Source organism: Nicotiana attenuata, unplaced genomic scaffold (assembly GCF_001879085.1).
Source record: "Nicotiana attenuata strain UT unplaced genomic scaffold, NIATTr2, whole genome shotgun sequence".
NCBI lineage: Eukaryota > Viridiplantae > Streptophyta > Magnoliopsida > Solanales > Solanaceae > Nicotiana > Nicotiana attenuata.
In genome coordinates, this window is record NW_017678124.1 from 1 (window position 1) to 17,089 (window position 17,089).

Here is a 17,089-nt window from a genome sequence, read left to right on the forward strand (position 1 = left end):
TAATCTCATCGATTTCAAATATTTTTTTTTCCATCTCAAATACATAGATTATAAGATAAGGATATCTTAGAATATATTTTTTTTAATTTACATTTTGCATTGTTTTTAAAAAATTACTATTACTAACAAACTGATATGATATTTGAATTTGAATTGGAATGCAATTTGAGTAGTTTGCATTGAGGTTAAGCCAAGTATGGTGTCGAAAAATAAATTACTTGACAATTTTAAGACTGTATATGCAATATTTTATAATAATAATCAACTAATTTAACATTTAATGATTCAAAGAACAAATTTTTTGCATATATAGGGTATTGAAAATTCAAATTCTGGGGCTAGAGATATCGATAAACTTAAATTGGAGTCGTACTGAAATAAATCCGGCCAAAGAATCATTTAAATTTTTAGATAGCCGATTAAAGTGAATTTTAAATTAAGGATAATATCTTCACTTGCATCATTATAAAGATAATCATTATTATAACATATATAAGTTTTTGAAATTGAAATTTCAAAATAGAAATATTTTTTGAAAGATAAAATCATACCAAATAAGAGTTTAAGTCGTAGTATAAGAGTCACGTCGTAATCAAAGAAATCGTTTATATCGTGTCAACCTTTGTGCTTTGCCATAAATATGAGTTATTATTTCACTTTGTGGCTATTTTTAGGTTCCAATGGCACCGATGAGAATAGTGCAAAAATAAAATTATCACTACGAGAATTGAAAAAATGTTAGTATTTTTTCATGTAGTGTTTCTTAATTAGTATCTGAAGATTATCTATAATTATTTAGAAGGTTTAAATGTTAAGGTTATTTACTTATAATTCAAATAACTCAGATATTTAACATGGTTTTCGTCAAATATCAAAATGGAGTAAAAAAAATTCACTAGCTAAAGAATTTTTTTATATTTTTAGATAGTCAACTAAAATGATTTTTGAATAAAGAATAATATTTTCAATTACATTATTATACAAATAATATTATTGAAAAATAATGTTTTAGAAACATAAATTTTAAGAAAGAAATATTTTTAAGAGATATCAACGCACCAAATAAGAGTACAAGTAGTAGTAAAAGAGTTAAGTTTTATCCAAAGAGTCATTCACTGTCTCAACATTTGATTTTTTTGCCATAAATATGAGTTATTATTTTGCTTCCTGACTATTTTTAGGATCCAATGACACCGGCAAGAATGGTATCAAAAAAGCAAAATAGAAGAAATGGTTAATTTTTTTTATGTAGTTAATATCCAATGATTATCTATATATACTGAGAAAGTGTAAATTTTAAGATTATTTACATACAATCCAAATAACTTAAATATTTGACATGATTAGTGTCCGCGCATCTGCCCGAGTACTAATACTAGTTGTAATTAGAGTGAATGTCTATCTTTTAGAGAGTTTTACTAAGTCATTTCCCCCTATAAATAGAGGGGTCTTACCCCATTGTAAATCATTCCAAAATTCGATAAGAATTTCCTCTCTCTTTCTCTGCAATATTATTCTTCTTCTTTTATTGCTTTATTACACGTTATCAGCACGAGACTCTACCGTCTCAAGAAGCTCTTTGAGAAGACTAAGGTATAACTTTTCTCCTCTTTTAATTATGGCTGATATTATGAAAAGAAAGTTCGTTGCCCTTGAAATTTCGGGTAGAACTATATGACATGGGTGTTGGACGCTGAAATCCATTTAGATGCAATGGGTCTTGGAGACGCCATTAAAGACAAAACTAAATCCACCCAAGACTGTGCTAAGGCCTTGATTTTCTTGCGCCATCACCTTGATGAAGGATTGAAAATAGAATATCTCACAGTCAAAGATCCACTTGTTTTATGGAACTTAAAGGAAAGATATGACAACTTAAAGTTGGTCACTCTTCCACAAGCACGATATGATTGGGCTCATCTGAGGCTCCAAGACTAAGTCTATTTCTGAATATAATTCTGCGATGTTCAGAATTACTTCTAAATTGAAACTCTGTGGAGATACTATCACTGACTATGATATGCTTGAAAAAACGTTTACAACGTTTCATGCCTCCAATATGGTCATGCAACAGCAGTACAGAGAGAAAGGTTTCAAGAAGTACTCTGAGTTGATTTCTCTTCTCCTTGTGGCTGAACGGAACAATGCCTTGCTCATGAGAAATCACGAAAATTGAATCACTGTGTCTACACCATTGCCTGAAGTGGATGAGGTGTATTCCCATTATGCTAAGCGTGGAAAAGGCCGTGGCCCTATTCGTGGTCGTGGCCGTAGACAAGGAAAATTTTCCTAGTGTTAATCACCCCCCAAAGAAAAATAACCACCAAAAGTGGAAAGGGAAAGATGAGAAGCCAAAGGCAAATGGTTCAGAAACTGAATGTTATCGTTGCGGTGGAAAAAGGGCATTGGGCAAATATTTATCGTATACCAAGACATTTGGTTGAACTTTATCAAGCATCTCTAAAGAATAAAGGCCCTGAAGCTAATTTTGTCTATGACAATGAATTTGACATCACCCACTTAGATGTGGCAGACTTCTTTGAGCGCCCTAATGGAAAAATAGACCACTTGATCGGTTATGGATTTGTGGTAAAAGAAGATTGAGTAGTTTGATTTTATTTTATTTTGCTTATTCGTATTAGTTAGTGAATAAACATCATGTAATTATCGGAGTTTACATGAGTAGTAGTTTTAATTAGTATGTCGAATTACTATAATCTGTCATTGAATAAAGTTTGAGAATGGTCAAAATTTATAGTCAGTATCAGTTGTAATTTATGTTAGGAGTTGAGAATCGTGAAAAAAGAACTACAAAAAAAAAGGACGAAAACTTGCAAACGAAAAAGTGTCTTACAGACTAGCGTGAAACTATTTGCTAAAGCTTTTAAATCAACTGACATTATACGAAATTTTTATTAAAATACAATATTTGTGTAACGACCCGACCGGTCGTTTTGAGAATTAACGTCCCGATCCCTTATTAACTGTTTTCCCCAAGTTTATTTCTGCTATTTTGATTTGCCGGGATGTTCGGTTTTAAGTTTCAGAGAGTTTTGGGACACTTAGTCCCTAAGTGAGAGCTTAAGTGTTGGAAAGTTAACCATAGTCGGAACAGTATGAAGACGACCTCGGGAATTTAAGCTGAGTTCCTTTCCTTCCTGTTTATTCTACTTGCGACTTTAGCCTGTTGTTAGTTTAGAAAAGTATGTTTAGTTGACTCAATTGCCTTTTTCTTAAACTGCTTTAATTGCATTATGTGAAGCATGTTAGACTAGAATTAACTGTTTACTTGATACGTATTTAGCATTTAATTAAGTATCCTTGTGTTGCTTCGGTGTGTTTTAATTTGGGACTACGAGACGTCATCCCGGGAGATCCCCTGTACGTATTTATGATCTGAACTGAGGTGTGGGATACCAAGAGATCCCTGGAACGCATATTGAGGTTACCAAGAGATCCTCGGGATACCAAGAGATCCCTATCATACATTGAGGATACCAAGAGATCCCCGAGATACTAAGAGATCCCTGGCATATATTGAGGATACCAAGAGATCCTCGGGATACCAAGAGATCCCTAGTGTGCATATATTGAGGATACCAAGAGATCCTCGAGATACCAAGAGATCCCCGATATATATTGAGGATAGCAAGAGATCCTCGGGATACCAAGAGATCCCTAGTGTATATATATTGAGGATACCAAGAGATCCTCGGGATACCAAGAGATCCCTGATTATTATCCCTTTTGTGAGTGGTGTTACCTGGTGATTTGTCTTTATATTCTGTTTCCGTTATTGTACTCTTAATATCATGTATAGACTCTCACTGTAGATTCTCAATTATATTATTTTTCTTAACCTGTCACTATTATTATTATTTACCTCAGTAGGGCCCTGACCTTCCTCGTCACTACCCGACCGAGGTTAGGCTTGACACTTACTGAGTATCGCTGTGGTGTACTCATGCCTCTTCTGCGCATGTTTTTCATATGCAGATCCAGGTACTTCTTCTCAGGATTATCATCCTTGAGGGAGGCGACTTCTGTAGAGACTTCAAGGTATATCTGCCGCGTCCGCAGACCGTGGAGTCTCTTTCTATTCTTGCTGTTTAGTATTAGCCCTTCTGTATTTTCAGTTCTTGTTAGACATTCTGGAGTTACAGCTGTGTAGTACTTCTTAGCTTGTGATTCATGGGTTTCCGGGTCTTGGATTTGTGTGTTAGTGTTGAGAGTTAAATATGGTGTATGCCGAGCGGCACATTTATACACTGTTATTTCTTATTTATGTTTTAAATTGTTTTACTTCCGCAAAATTCTTGGTTTCTTTTCCGCGATTAGGCTTACCTAGTCGTAGAGACTAGGTGCCATCACGACAGTTCACGGAGGGCGGACTAGGGTCGTGACAAGTTGGTATCAGAGCTCTAGGTTCATAGGAGTCATGGATCACAAGCCGGTTTATTAGAGTCTTGCTGATCGGTACGGAGACGTCTGTACTTATATACGAGAGGCTATGTAACTGTTAGGAAAATTCCACTTCTTGATTTCCTCATCATGCAACTTGATTCCTTGAGGCTTATGCCCTTGTTTTTCTTCCTGCTCAATCTTACGCAACGCGAACCGTTGTTATAAATCGAGAATTGAAGAATTGTAATGGTACTACAGATGTGGTGCGGAATGTTTCTCCCGGTATAGTTGGGGTGAGCTATTGTCGTCGCCTTGCGGAAGGATTTTTCTATCGTTTCGGCTCGTTAGTTGTGCTTCTAAGAGCTGGGAGGCTATGCACAGGTATCTATGATGCTCGCGATTGGTTATCACACAATATAGACTTGATGGTAGGAGACTTGCCTATGTGATGGGGCGGTGAATGAGTTGAAAGGAAATCTACTCAGTGCATGATTCGGAGATAGGATATTTCACTTTCGGTGGAGAAAGAGCAATTGGCCTATGAATGTCCAGATTTGGGGTGATGGAATAACGAGACTTGGTAAATTCGAGCGTGGTGGAATTTTTATCTGTGATGTAGTATCGTCGTCCTCGATTGTATGTGTTAAGTTCGCCAGTGTTATGGTCTTCTGCAATTCGCCCTTGGGGTAGGATATTGTGAAGTAATATTGGAGAAAAGACTGTTGGATATCGCAGGGTGCGATGGTTCAGGATTGAATCGGTGTTTCTAATGTGGACGGCTCGAGAAAGACAATCTCCGGAAAGGTTTAAAGTTAGTAGCAAATTATGGGTACAAGTGCTACGAAGATAGAGTTTATTAAGGCAACAACTGAGAAGCAAAGGATGAGGAAAGACATGTGGGGAGTGTCAGGCGGTGGTTAAAAATTCTAGAAGGCCAGGTATAAGAAGCAAAGGTCGAATGGTCGATTAGAGGGGTGAGTTCCGCCAAAGTGGGAGAGTGGTGGATTTGCATATGGGCTTTGCGCTAGGATGACTACGCACCTTAAGAAGAATTTGGAACGACTTGGGAATTTTAGTGATTGATGATTGGGGGCTACGCATTTAATTTGAAGTATGGGCTATTATGCGGCAAGAGATTTGATAACGAAAAGGAGCTACTTGAAATAAAGGAGGATACAAAGTAAATTTGAATTGGAAGGATGTTGCCACACATTTAATTGATGTCCACGAGGGGTGAATGGACTTGTGCAGCTAGAGAGTGAGCTTGGATTCAGGATTTATGCCTTGTATAGAGGCGGATTTCAAGGGAAGTGATCCTGCCGGATGCTTCATCGAGAGGGTATTCATGTGCTAGAAGATTCATGGAGTTGATTATATTCAGGGCCAAGTCAGAGCGGGTGGCTCTCAACAACGGTCCTAGTGGATTCAAAGAGGCAAGGCGCGGTGCCTAATGATTTAGAGCCTATAGGTACGGTTAAGAATCAAGCCTTGTAACAGCTTATGAGAAGAGGCACAAAATGTTCTATGATGTTTTGACTAGCAGTGTAGCATTTGGGAGGTATGAAATGGTTCGTGGGATAGAGACAGCATGGTCTCATCAATTCCAGGTCACTCGGGATGAGCGCGGATGGAGTTTATGTGTTGAATGGAGTCATTATTATTCCAAGGCAATCAAGAATTAATTTGGAAGAAGATGGATTGGTTAGCCATAGTTGAATTGGCATATTGGTGGTAGTGATCATTTCCTTCAACGTGATCAAGTTATGCAAGTGATTCGTGACGGCATGTGTGAGGCTTGTCGACCGCCGTAATTGATGTTATTCAGAAGTATTCCACTGTTATGGCCTGTCATGTGTAGGCCCCGGAAGGGCTATGGTGGCTTAGACCACTACTTAGAGATTTGCATATTCCACGGTTATGAGAATTCACCTGTGTGTTGCTATGGTTCTCCTGAAGTGAGTTAAGTGAAAAAGTTTTATATGATGAAGTGTTAATCTATTAGAAGTTACGGAGTTATGATGAAATCGTGTTCTATTGTATATTGGCATGTTGGTGCAGTGTGTGGTGTGGAAATTGAAGAGAGGATCAAGGTTGCAGTTCGGTGTTGACAAGGATGTCGCGAGCTCGGATGAGCAATAAAGGGGTTTCGATGTTTAAAGTAAGTGCGTATCGTCTTCAGTGTCACCTGAGATCGGTGTTTTGTGAAAAAGGGCCTTGCATCTTGCTTATGGATTCTTGAACGCTTTCTCAGCGTTAGTGCAGCTGGTGGTATGGATACGCATATTTGTTGTCTGTTACGGAAGGTCGTGGGAGCGTGCCCCACAGGAAGATTGTATAAGTGTGGCATGTAGTCACTTGATTGATTGAAGATTTTAAACCAAGTATGAAGACGGTGGTGATATCATTAATTTGAGAATTTATGCCTGGAGGGCACTCGACATTGGGTTGTGGACCGTGGAGGATTGCCCCGGTTGTGATGATAGTTCAGGGGTGTTACGAGAAAAAGGGGGTTATTATGGACCTTCGAAAGGTTATTAGCCTAGTTCAGTGTGATCAGAATCAGCTTGAGGTCTGTGGATGGATCTAAATGTGAACATGGGCTCTATATCAGGCCAGATGTGTTCATTTCAGCAATGCGCTCCTTTGGACAAGTAGTCGGGGTACTATTTCGTCGTCAGCTATTTCATGTGATGATATATTGCGCCGTATGAGTTATGAGACGGCTTGATGAATTTCTTATGTGTTGAGGTTCCGCGTAGAGATGATGTTATATGAGCAGGATGCCTCCCGAGATTCAGATCGTATATCGCACCTCAGTTGTGTTTGAGTTTTGTAGCCTATGGCACTATATGTCTCCCCAGGGATGGTATTATGCACTTAGAGTGCTTGTGACCGATATTCGGAATTTTGTTATAATGAGCAGTTTAGCTCGATGTATATCTCCTTATGTGAATTCTATGTGTGGCTCGGGTGGCACGCCGCCATGGGTATGTTATTTGGATCGGTGGCACGCCGCCATGGGTATGTTATTTGGATCGGGTGGCACGCCGCCATGGATATGTTATTTGGATCGGGTGGCACGCCGCCATGGGTATGTTATTTGGATCGGGTGGCACGCCGCCGTGGATATGTTATTTGGATCGGGTGGCACGCCGCCATGGGTATGTTATTTGGATCGGGTTGCACGCCACAACAGTGTGATATTGAGTACAGTTTTCTATATGCTATTTTTGTATGTCTTGCTTCCTATTTTCGAAGGAAAGTTCATATTAGTGCGTGAGTTGAGTAGTTCCTTCTAGAGTTCATTTTCCTTTTGTCGCGTTCGAGTTCATAGCCTATTGGTACATTGTGGCATCATATGAGACTTTTGATCATGTCCGGGGTGGCTTATTGCCTGAGCGGTTCGTACTGGGTGAGACGAGATCATTGGATTTAGGATCAGTGCAGACTGATTATATGAAGTATATTAAGGAGCTAAGACCATTATTTGGTTCAGAATGAGGTGATGGTTCTTAACAGGAGTATAGGCCCAATGATTTGTTGACTCGGCAGTTGGGTATGAATTTCTACACACCTCTTCCGTCTTGGCGGTATTGTAAGTGTTGGAGCGAGACCTATGTAGGTCATGAGGTGCAATGGGAGCATCAGATTCGTGGAATTTCGACTAATTTGATCAGAGAATGTTATTGTGGTCCTGTGAGTAAAGTGGTGCAAGGTGTGAAGTCAGCTAAGGTATACAGTCATGTTTTGGTACTGCGAGTGGTTATTGATACGGTGAGCGTATGTTGGAATAGGCCTGGCAGAGAATTCTGAATGTAGGAATTGGGCTCTAAGGCTTATTTGCTTAAGTGGAAAAGGATATATTCAGATTGATCGAGCTAGGGCACCCAGCTGAGNACTCGCAGTGTAGCATTTGAGAGGGTATGAAATGGTTCGTTGGATTTGAGGCAGCATGGTCTCGTGATTCAAGGGCACTCAGGATAAGTGCGGATGGAGTGTGTTATGTGTTGAATGGAGTTATTATTATCTCTAAGGCAATCAAGAATTAATTTGGAAGAAGATAGATTGGTTAGCTATAGTTGAATTGGCATATTGGTGGTAGTGATCATTTCCTTCTACGTGATCAAGTTATGCAAGTGATTTGTGACGACACGTGTGGGGCTTGTCGACCGCCGTAATTGATGTTATTTAGAGGTATTCCACTGTTATGGCCTGTCATGTGTAGGCGGATCTCGGAAGGGCTATGGTGGCTTAGACCACTACTTAGAGATTTGCATATTCTACGGTTATGAGAATTCACATGTGTGTTGCTATGGTTCTCCTGAAGTGAGTTAAGTGAAAAGGCCTTGCATCCTGGTTATGGATTCTTGAACGCTTTCTCAGTGTTAGTGCGGCTGGTGGTATGGATACACATATTTGTTGTCTGTTACGGAAGGTCGTGAGAGCGTGCCCCACAAGAAGATTGTATATGGCATGTAGTCACTGGATCGATTGAAGATTTAAACCAAGTATGAAGACGGTGGTGATATCATTAATTTGAGAATTTATGCTTGGAGGGCACTCGACTGATTTGGGTTGTGGACCGTGGAGGATTGCCCCGGTTATGATGATAGTTTTCGTGACCTACAAAAGGTTATTAGCCTAGTTCAGTGTAATCAGAATCAGCTTGAGGTCTGTGGATGGATCTAAATGTGAACATGGGCTCTATATCAGGCCAGATGTGTTCATTTCAGCAATGCGCTCCTTTGGACAAGTAGTCGGGGTACTATTTCGTCGTCAGCTATTTCATGTAATTATATATTGCGCCGTACGAGTTGTGAGACGGCTTGATGAATTTCTTATGTGTTGAGGTTCCGCGTAGAGATGATGTTATATGAGCAGGATGGCTCCCGAGATTCAAATCGTATATCGCACCTCAGTTGTGTTTGAGTTTTGTAGCCTATGGCACTATATGTCTCCCCAGGGATGTTACTATGCACTTAGAGTGCTTGTGACCGATATTCGGAATTTTGTTATAATGAGCAGTTTAGCTCGATGTATATCTCCTTATGTGAATTCTATGTGTGGCTCCGGTGGCACGCCGCCATGGATATGTTATTTGGATCGGGTGGCACGCCGCCATGGATATGTTATTTGGATCGGGTGGCACGCCACCATGGGTACGTTATTTGGATCGGGTTGCACGCCGCAACAGTGTGATATTGAGTACAGTTTTCTATATGCTATTTTTTGTATGCCTTGCTTCCTAATTTCTAAGGAAAGTTCATATTAGCGCGCGAGTTGTGTGGTTCCTTCAAGAGTTCGTTTTCCTTTTGTCGCGTTCGAGTTCGTAGCCTATTGGCACATTGTGGCATCATATGAGACTTTTGATCATGTTCGGGGTGGCTTATTGCCTGAGCGGTTCGTACTGGGTGAGACCAGATCATTGGATTTAGGATCAGTGCAAACTGATTATATGAAGTATATTAAGGAGCTAAGACCATTATTTGGTTCAAAATGAGGTGATGGTTCTTAACAGGAGTATAGGCCCAATGATTTGTTGATTCGGCACTTGGGTATGAATTTCTACACACCTTTTCCGTCTTGGCGGTATTGTAAGAGTTGGAGCAAGACCTATGTAGGTCATGAGGTGCAATGGGAGCATCAGATTCGTGGAATTTCGACTATTTTGATCAGAGAATGTTATTGTGGTGCTGTGAGTAAAGTGGTGCAAGGTGTGGATTCAACTAAGGTATGCAGTCATGCTTTTGGCACTGTGGGTAGTTATTGATACGGTGAGCGTATGTTGGGACAGGCCTGGCAGAGAATTCTGGATATAAGAATTGGGCTCTAAGGCTTATTTGCTTAAGTGGAAAAGGATATATTCAGATTGATCGAGCTAGGGTACCCAGCTGAGTTGTGGTAGCACGGGTAGGTGATCGAGGTGTTAAGCAGTGATTTCGGACAACCCCAACATAGTTCTTAGCACGTTCGAGGACGAACGTATGTTTAAGTGGGAGAGGATGTAACGACCCGACCGGTCGTTTTGAGAATTAACGCCCCGATCCCTTATTAACTGTTTTCCTCAAGTTTATTTCTGCTATTTTGATTTGCCGGGATGTTCGGTTTTAAGTTTCAGAGAGTTTCGGGACACTTAGTCCCTAAGTGAGAGCTTAAGTGTTGGAAAGTTGACCATAGTCAAAACAGTATGAAGACGGCCTCGGAATGGAAATCTGATGGTTCCGTTAGCTCCGTTAGGTGATTCCGTGGTTAGGAGCATGTTCGCAATGTGTTTTGGAGGTCCGTAGCTAATTTAGGCTTGAACTGCCGAAATTTGAATTTTTGAAGTTTCCGGTCCGATAGTGAGATTTTGATCCGAGGGTCGGAATGGAATTCCGGAAGTTGTAGTAGCTCCGTCATGTCATTTGGGATGTGTGTGTAAAATTTCAGGTCATTCGGACGTGGTTTGGTTAGGTTTTTGATCGAAAGCGTGTTTTGAGAGAAATTAAAGTTCTTAGGCTTAAATCATTAACTAATTCGAGTTTCCGACGTTGTTTTAGGTGGTATAAGGATTGGTGCAAGTTTGAATGATGTTATGGGATATGTCCGTAGGTTTGGTTGAGGTCCCGGGGGCCTCGGGTGTGTTTCGGATGTTCAACAGAGCATTTTGGAGTTGTGTAAAATTGCAGAAATCCATCAGCTGTTGCAGACCCCTTTTTCCTCTTCGCGATCGCGTCCTCCTCCACGCGTTCGCGTAGAGTAATTTTGGAGGAGGACCAATTTCTTCTTTGCGTTCGCGTACCAACCATCACGTCCGCATAGTTCAATTTGGCTTTGAGGGCTGAGCCTATTTTATTCATCGCGTTCGCATCTCCCTTGTCGCGCTCGCGTAGCTTTGTCAGCCCAGGACTTCGCGTTCGCGTACTGTTCCTCGCGTTCGCGAAGAGCATTTTTGGCAGCCTTCACTTTTCTTCTTCGCGAACGCGTGACTTCCTCCGCGTTCGCGATGCATTAAATACCTGGGTAGTTATAAATATTTCAAAATCCGAGGGTTAGCCTTTTTTACCAAAACTCAAGCTTGGGAGCTCGGATTTGGGAGAGATTTCGAGGGATTTTCAAGGGCAACGATTGGGTAACGATTCTAGACTCCTTTTTGCTCATAACCCACTAATCTAATCGTGAATCCTCCTTTTAATTTCGAATTTTAGAGGAAAATTTGATAAAACTTCATAGACCGAATTTTTGAGTTTTGAATGGGTGTTTGACCTCCGATTTGAGAGATATATATATGGGTAGACTCGTGAGAGTACGAGGGTTCTGAAAATGTTAATTGCATCAGATTCCGAGATGTGGGCCCGAGGGGCGTTTTGGTCATTTTACATAATTTCACGTATTAGCTTAGAATTTAATTGTAGAATCAGCTTCTTGAAGTATTATTTACATTATGAAATGGAATTGAATAGATTTGGGCCATTTGGAGTTGGATACTCGTGGCAAGAACGTGGTTTCTAGTTGATTTTGAGCCGGTTCGAGGTAAGTGGCTTGTCTAACCTTGTGTGGGGGACCTTCCCATTAGGATATGATGTTTGATAATTGAAATGCCTTGTACGTGAGGTGACGAGCGCGTACTTGAGCTAATTGTTGAAAAACCCGGTTTTATTTTTAGTATTTAAGCTGAGTTCCTTTCCTTCCTGTTTATTCTACTTGCGACTTTAGCCTGTTGTTAGTTTAGAAAAGTATGTTTAGTTGAATCAATTTCCTTTTTCTTAAACTGCTTTAATTGCATTATGTGAAGCATGTTAGACTAGAATTAACTGCTTACTTGATACGTATTTAGCATTTAATTAAGTATCCTTGTGTTGCTTCGGTGTGTTTTAATTTGGGACTACGATACGTCATCCCGGGAGATTCCCTGTACGTATTTATGATGTGGACTGAGGTGCGGGATACCAAGAGATCCCTGGCACGCATATTGAGGTTACCAATAGATCCTCGGGATACCAAGAGATCCCTATCATACATTGAGGATACCAACAGATCCTCGAGATACTAAGAGATCCCTGACATATATTGAGGATACCAAGAGATCCTCGGGATACCAAGAGATCCCTAGTGTGTATATATTGAGGATACCAAGAGATACTCGAGATACCAAGAGATCCCCGATATATATTGAGGATAGCAAGAGATCCTCGGGATACCAAGAGATCCCTAGTGTATATATATTGAGGATACCAAGAGATCCTCGGGATACCAAGAGATCCCTGATTATTATCCCTTTTGTGAGTGGTGTTACCTGGTGATTTGTCTTTATATTTTGTTTTCGTTATTGTACTCTTAATATCATGTATAGACTCTCACTGTAGATTCTCAATTATATTGTTTTTCTTAACCTGTCACTATTATTATTATTTACCTCAGTAGGGCCCTGACCTTCCTCGTCACTACCCGACCGAGGTTAGGCTTGACACTTACTGAGTATCGCTGTGGTGTACTCATGCCTCTTCTGCGCATGTTTTTCATGTGCAGATCCAAATACTTCTTCTCAGGCTTATCATCCTTGAGGGAGGCGACTTCTGTAGAGACTTCAAGGTATATCTGCCGCGTCCGCAGACCGTGGAGTCTCTTTCTATTCTTGCTGTTTAGTATTAGCCCTTCTGTATTTTCAGTTCTTGTTAGACATTCTGGAGTTAGAGCTGTATAGTACTTCTTAGCTTGTGATTCATGGGTTTCCGGGTCTTGGATTTGTGTGTTGGTTTTGAGAGTTAAATATGGTGTATGCCGAGCGGCACATTTATACACTGTTATTTCTTATTTATGTTTTAAATTGTTTTACTTCCGCAAAATTCTTGGTTTCTTTTCTGCGATTAGGCTTACCTAGTCATAGAGACTAGGTGCTGTCACGACAGTTCACGGAGGGCGGAATGTGATCGTGACAATTTCTTTTCTAATTAAGTTGTTCAATCAAAGATTGTATCTTACAGAAAATTATCATTACACTTATTGAATAAGTCATTATTGAGTTACTGACTTCACTTTGTCTCTTTTCCTTTATCTCTGAAAATACTAATATTTATTCGCATATTTCTTTTGTATGTCAAACCATGGGAAGCAAATATGGATATCTCACAAAACAAACTTGGATCAAAGTTCAATTGTAAAAATATTTGTTTAATTGATCCATATACGACACATACAATCTATTACTATAGAAAAGGAGAGGCAAATTCATAATATTGCGCCAAGTGTCAAAACGAAAAAATGACACGTTTCAATTTTTCAGACAAAACTCCATAAGGTAGGAGATTTACAAAAAATTATAAAATATAATTTGACCAGTTATTCAAAGACTCCCACGTTTCAGCATATCTATTCACAACATGACTCCCACGTTTTGTTGGACTCCCAAGTTTCTTACCACGATCATGTATTTAAAAAATTGGACTCTTCTTTACCAATAATTTTACATAGAAATAGGAAGAAAGGGGAAAATAATACTCCACGATCCTCCTCGCAAAACCAAACGTGGGCATCAAAACCTAACTCCATAACTTATAAACTGTCTCCTACACTAATAATGTTTCAAACGTCTGCTCTTTCTTCTATTTTCTCTGCTCAAATTACAGAAGTTTGCAAATATGGTTACAACACTTCATGAAATCAGTCAAATTTCAAGCAATTCGATGCAATGGAATCTCAAAGTTAGAGTCGTTCGAATGTGGGAAATGCCGGATCGTTTCAATCCTGGAAAACCATATTCGATTGAGTTGATTTTACAAGATGCAAAGGTAACATATTCAACTTAATTACTATAGTTCTAAATTTCTATTCTTTTCGGGTTTTAGCGATAAATTTTTCACAATAAGATGTACTGATTGTGAAAAATTATATGTGTTTAACTTTTGCATTTTGCTTTTGGTTAAAATAATCTGGTCATTTGTGCAGAAACTATTATGCAACTTGGCTCATATAATAACAAACGATTATGCAACTGGTCATTTGTGTAGAAGCGATTCTGTTTTTTAAAGTAGTTTGTTATTAATTTCTTTACGACGAACTTACGGCAAATTTACTTATTCAACTTCACTTAGTTTTAAAGATTCTATTATATGTTCGATGCTTACACATCTTTGGAGCCTCGCTTTCCCCTGGAGGTTGATTATGATCACAAAATGCAGCATTTAGCTTTCAGCACTATTTCTTCGCCAACATCCTGACTCTACAAATATTAGTTTTGTCATGTAAAGTATATTAGAAAGATTAGCATTATTTATGGTTAAACTTTTGCATTTTGCTTTTGGTTAAAATAATCTGGTCATTTGTGCAGAAACGATTATGCAACTTGGCTCATATAATAACAACATGCTAATCTTTAACCAACAGAAGTGCAAAATCACCTCAAGGGGTCATTTGTACAGAAACAATTATGCAACAGTCACATACTTTGCCCTTACTCCAACATCATCCACATCAAGCCTTCACAAATTGTGCACTAATCCGTGCATATATTCTATTTATTTGCAATATGATACATTCTAATAATTAATCTATCTTTTTAGGGTGATCGTATCCAGGCCTTGATTGGAAAGTATGTAATTAAATTTTTTAGGACCAAGATACAGGAACTTGGCCTATATCGCATGAACTACTTTGTCGTCGTACCAAACAACTTGAGTTTAAAGAACACACCACACAATCTGAGGCTGACATTTACACAAAGGACAACGGTTGAGGAAATAGTTGATTCTTCATTTCATATGAATATCTTCAACTTTCGTCCTTTTGATCAGCTAATGACTCAGAATGATGTCGATGAGGCAGAATTATTCGGTAATTCTTCTCTTCCATTATTACCACATTTTACAAAATTGTCTAACTAACTTTTATATTTGTAGATGTCATTGGTCAGGTTTTGAAGTATGAAGATGTTAAGACCCACAAGCAAGGAGATAACGACAGTGTCTTCCTCAATGTTCAACTCGAAGATGATCAGTAAGTTATACGCTAATACAAACTATACTTTTATAGTTTAATTATTTATATTATTTTGTTGATGAAGGATTACCTTGAAACTTATAGGAGGAATAGAATTACGGCAACCTTATGGAGTGAACTTGTGGATCAAATTCAGCCTTACTTGAATGGAGCTATCGACGAACCTTTGATTGTTGTTTTACAATTTATGAAACCTCAAAAATTTCGAGGTTTACCAAATTTACATCTATATTTAAAATTTAGTTTCAAAAAATTTCTAACTTCTACTTTTTGATTTATCTTATCTACAGGTAACTACTCAGTGCGTAGTTGTTGGTACTCTACAAAACTTTGGATAAATTCTACTCTGCCGCAATATGTTGAGTTTAAATCTAGGTTTGTAAAGGGTGTAATATTTTTTAGTGGTAATTACATAATGATACTAACATTTATCACTTTTACCACGTTACGACATATGCAGATTAGTTGCAACATGTCCATCTAACTGTGAGCGGATTACTCAAACAAGCTCTCAGCAAAGTTAAACTATCAGAGATGAATTAGCCAAAGGAATTGTATCATTCAAAACTATCACGGATTTAGTTTAGTGTGTAGAAGTGAGTTAAATTTAGTATGAATTTGCATATTTACTTTATGATTTCTCAGTATAATTTAGAACAATATTTTTTTTTCTTAAATAGGAATGTACCTACTGGATTGCTGCTAAATTGGTTAATTTGGAACTTGAACGAGGATGGTCATACTTGGCATGCAACAAGTGCACTAAAAAGGTTGACAAAATTGGGAACAAATTTTTTTGTGAGAAATGCAATGAAGAACAACATTCTGTTGGTCTTAGGTAATTTTCATACCATATGGTTTTAAAACATATAAAAAGTAAATGCACAAGATAAATTTTTTTTTTTGACTTGCAGGTATCGACTTCAAGTTGGTGTTATTGATGGAACCGCTTTTATCTCATTATTGCTTTGGAATCGCGAAGCGATGCAGATTATAGGAAAGTCCGCAAAAGAATTGAAGCAAGGATTAGTTGAGGTATACTAAAAAACTTAATTTAGTTGTCAATTATAACTTTTCTAACGTATGAAATTTGGTGTAGGCTTCTGTTATAGATGACGACTGTTCTTATCCAAGTGAGCTGGATGATATTCTTTATATAAAATTCATGTTTAAGGTTATTGATAAGCCATCCAATATTGGGAGAAAACACCAAGAGTATACTGTTGTGAAGATACTGATGATTATGATCACCTGAAGGAATACTGCCAATCTTCACTCGAAGACACATTCAGTGTAGAATATCTTCTTACTAAACTCCACATACATTTAACGAAAATTAAATTAAGTTGTCTATCAGTATGTTACCTTCACAATTGAATGTTCATTTCATGAAATTTTTCTTTGTAACAGGATTCAGAGATTCCTGATGGACAAAGTTCGGATCGAGAGAAGCTATTTGGGGTAATCATCCAAAAATTATTAGTGTTATGACAATATTAATTATTTAGTTTTTAAGCAATAGTAAAAAATATACAATCAACTGTAGTATCGCTCTCCAACTGCTTCTATGTCACGACCCCAGTTCGCCCTCCGTGAACATGTCGTGATGGCACCTAGTCCCTATAACTAGGTAAGCCTAACAATGCGGAAATAACAACCTAACTTGCGGAATAATTAATTAGAACTGAACATATCAAAATAATAACTGCAT

The 17,089-nt window shown here is 38.5% G+C and overlaps 1 protein-coding gene across 1 annotated transcript; it reads left to right on the plus strand.

Annotated features, from left to right (window-relative positions):
* Nucleotides 1–14,021: 14,021 nt before the first annotated feature.
* On the plus strand, nt 14,022–16,839 carry LOC109221556 (the record flags this gene model as incomplete). The annotated part of the gene is made up of 9 exons (XM_019386031.1): nt 14,022–14,171; nt 14,943–15,213; nt 15,279–15,375; nt 15,463–15,587; nt 15,669–15,679; nt 16,059–16,216; nt 16,293–16,413; nt 16,478–16,552; nt 16,789–16,839. Coding segments are annotated over exons 1-9 (1,059 nt in total), but the record flags the coding sequence as incomplete, so codon positions are not given.
* Nucleotides 16,840–17,089: the final 250 nt, after the last annotated feature.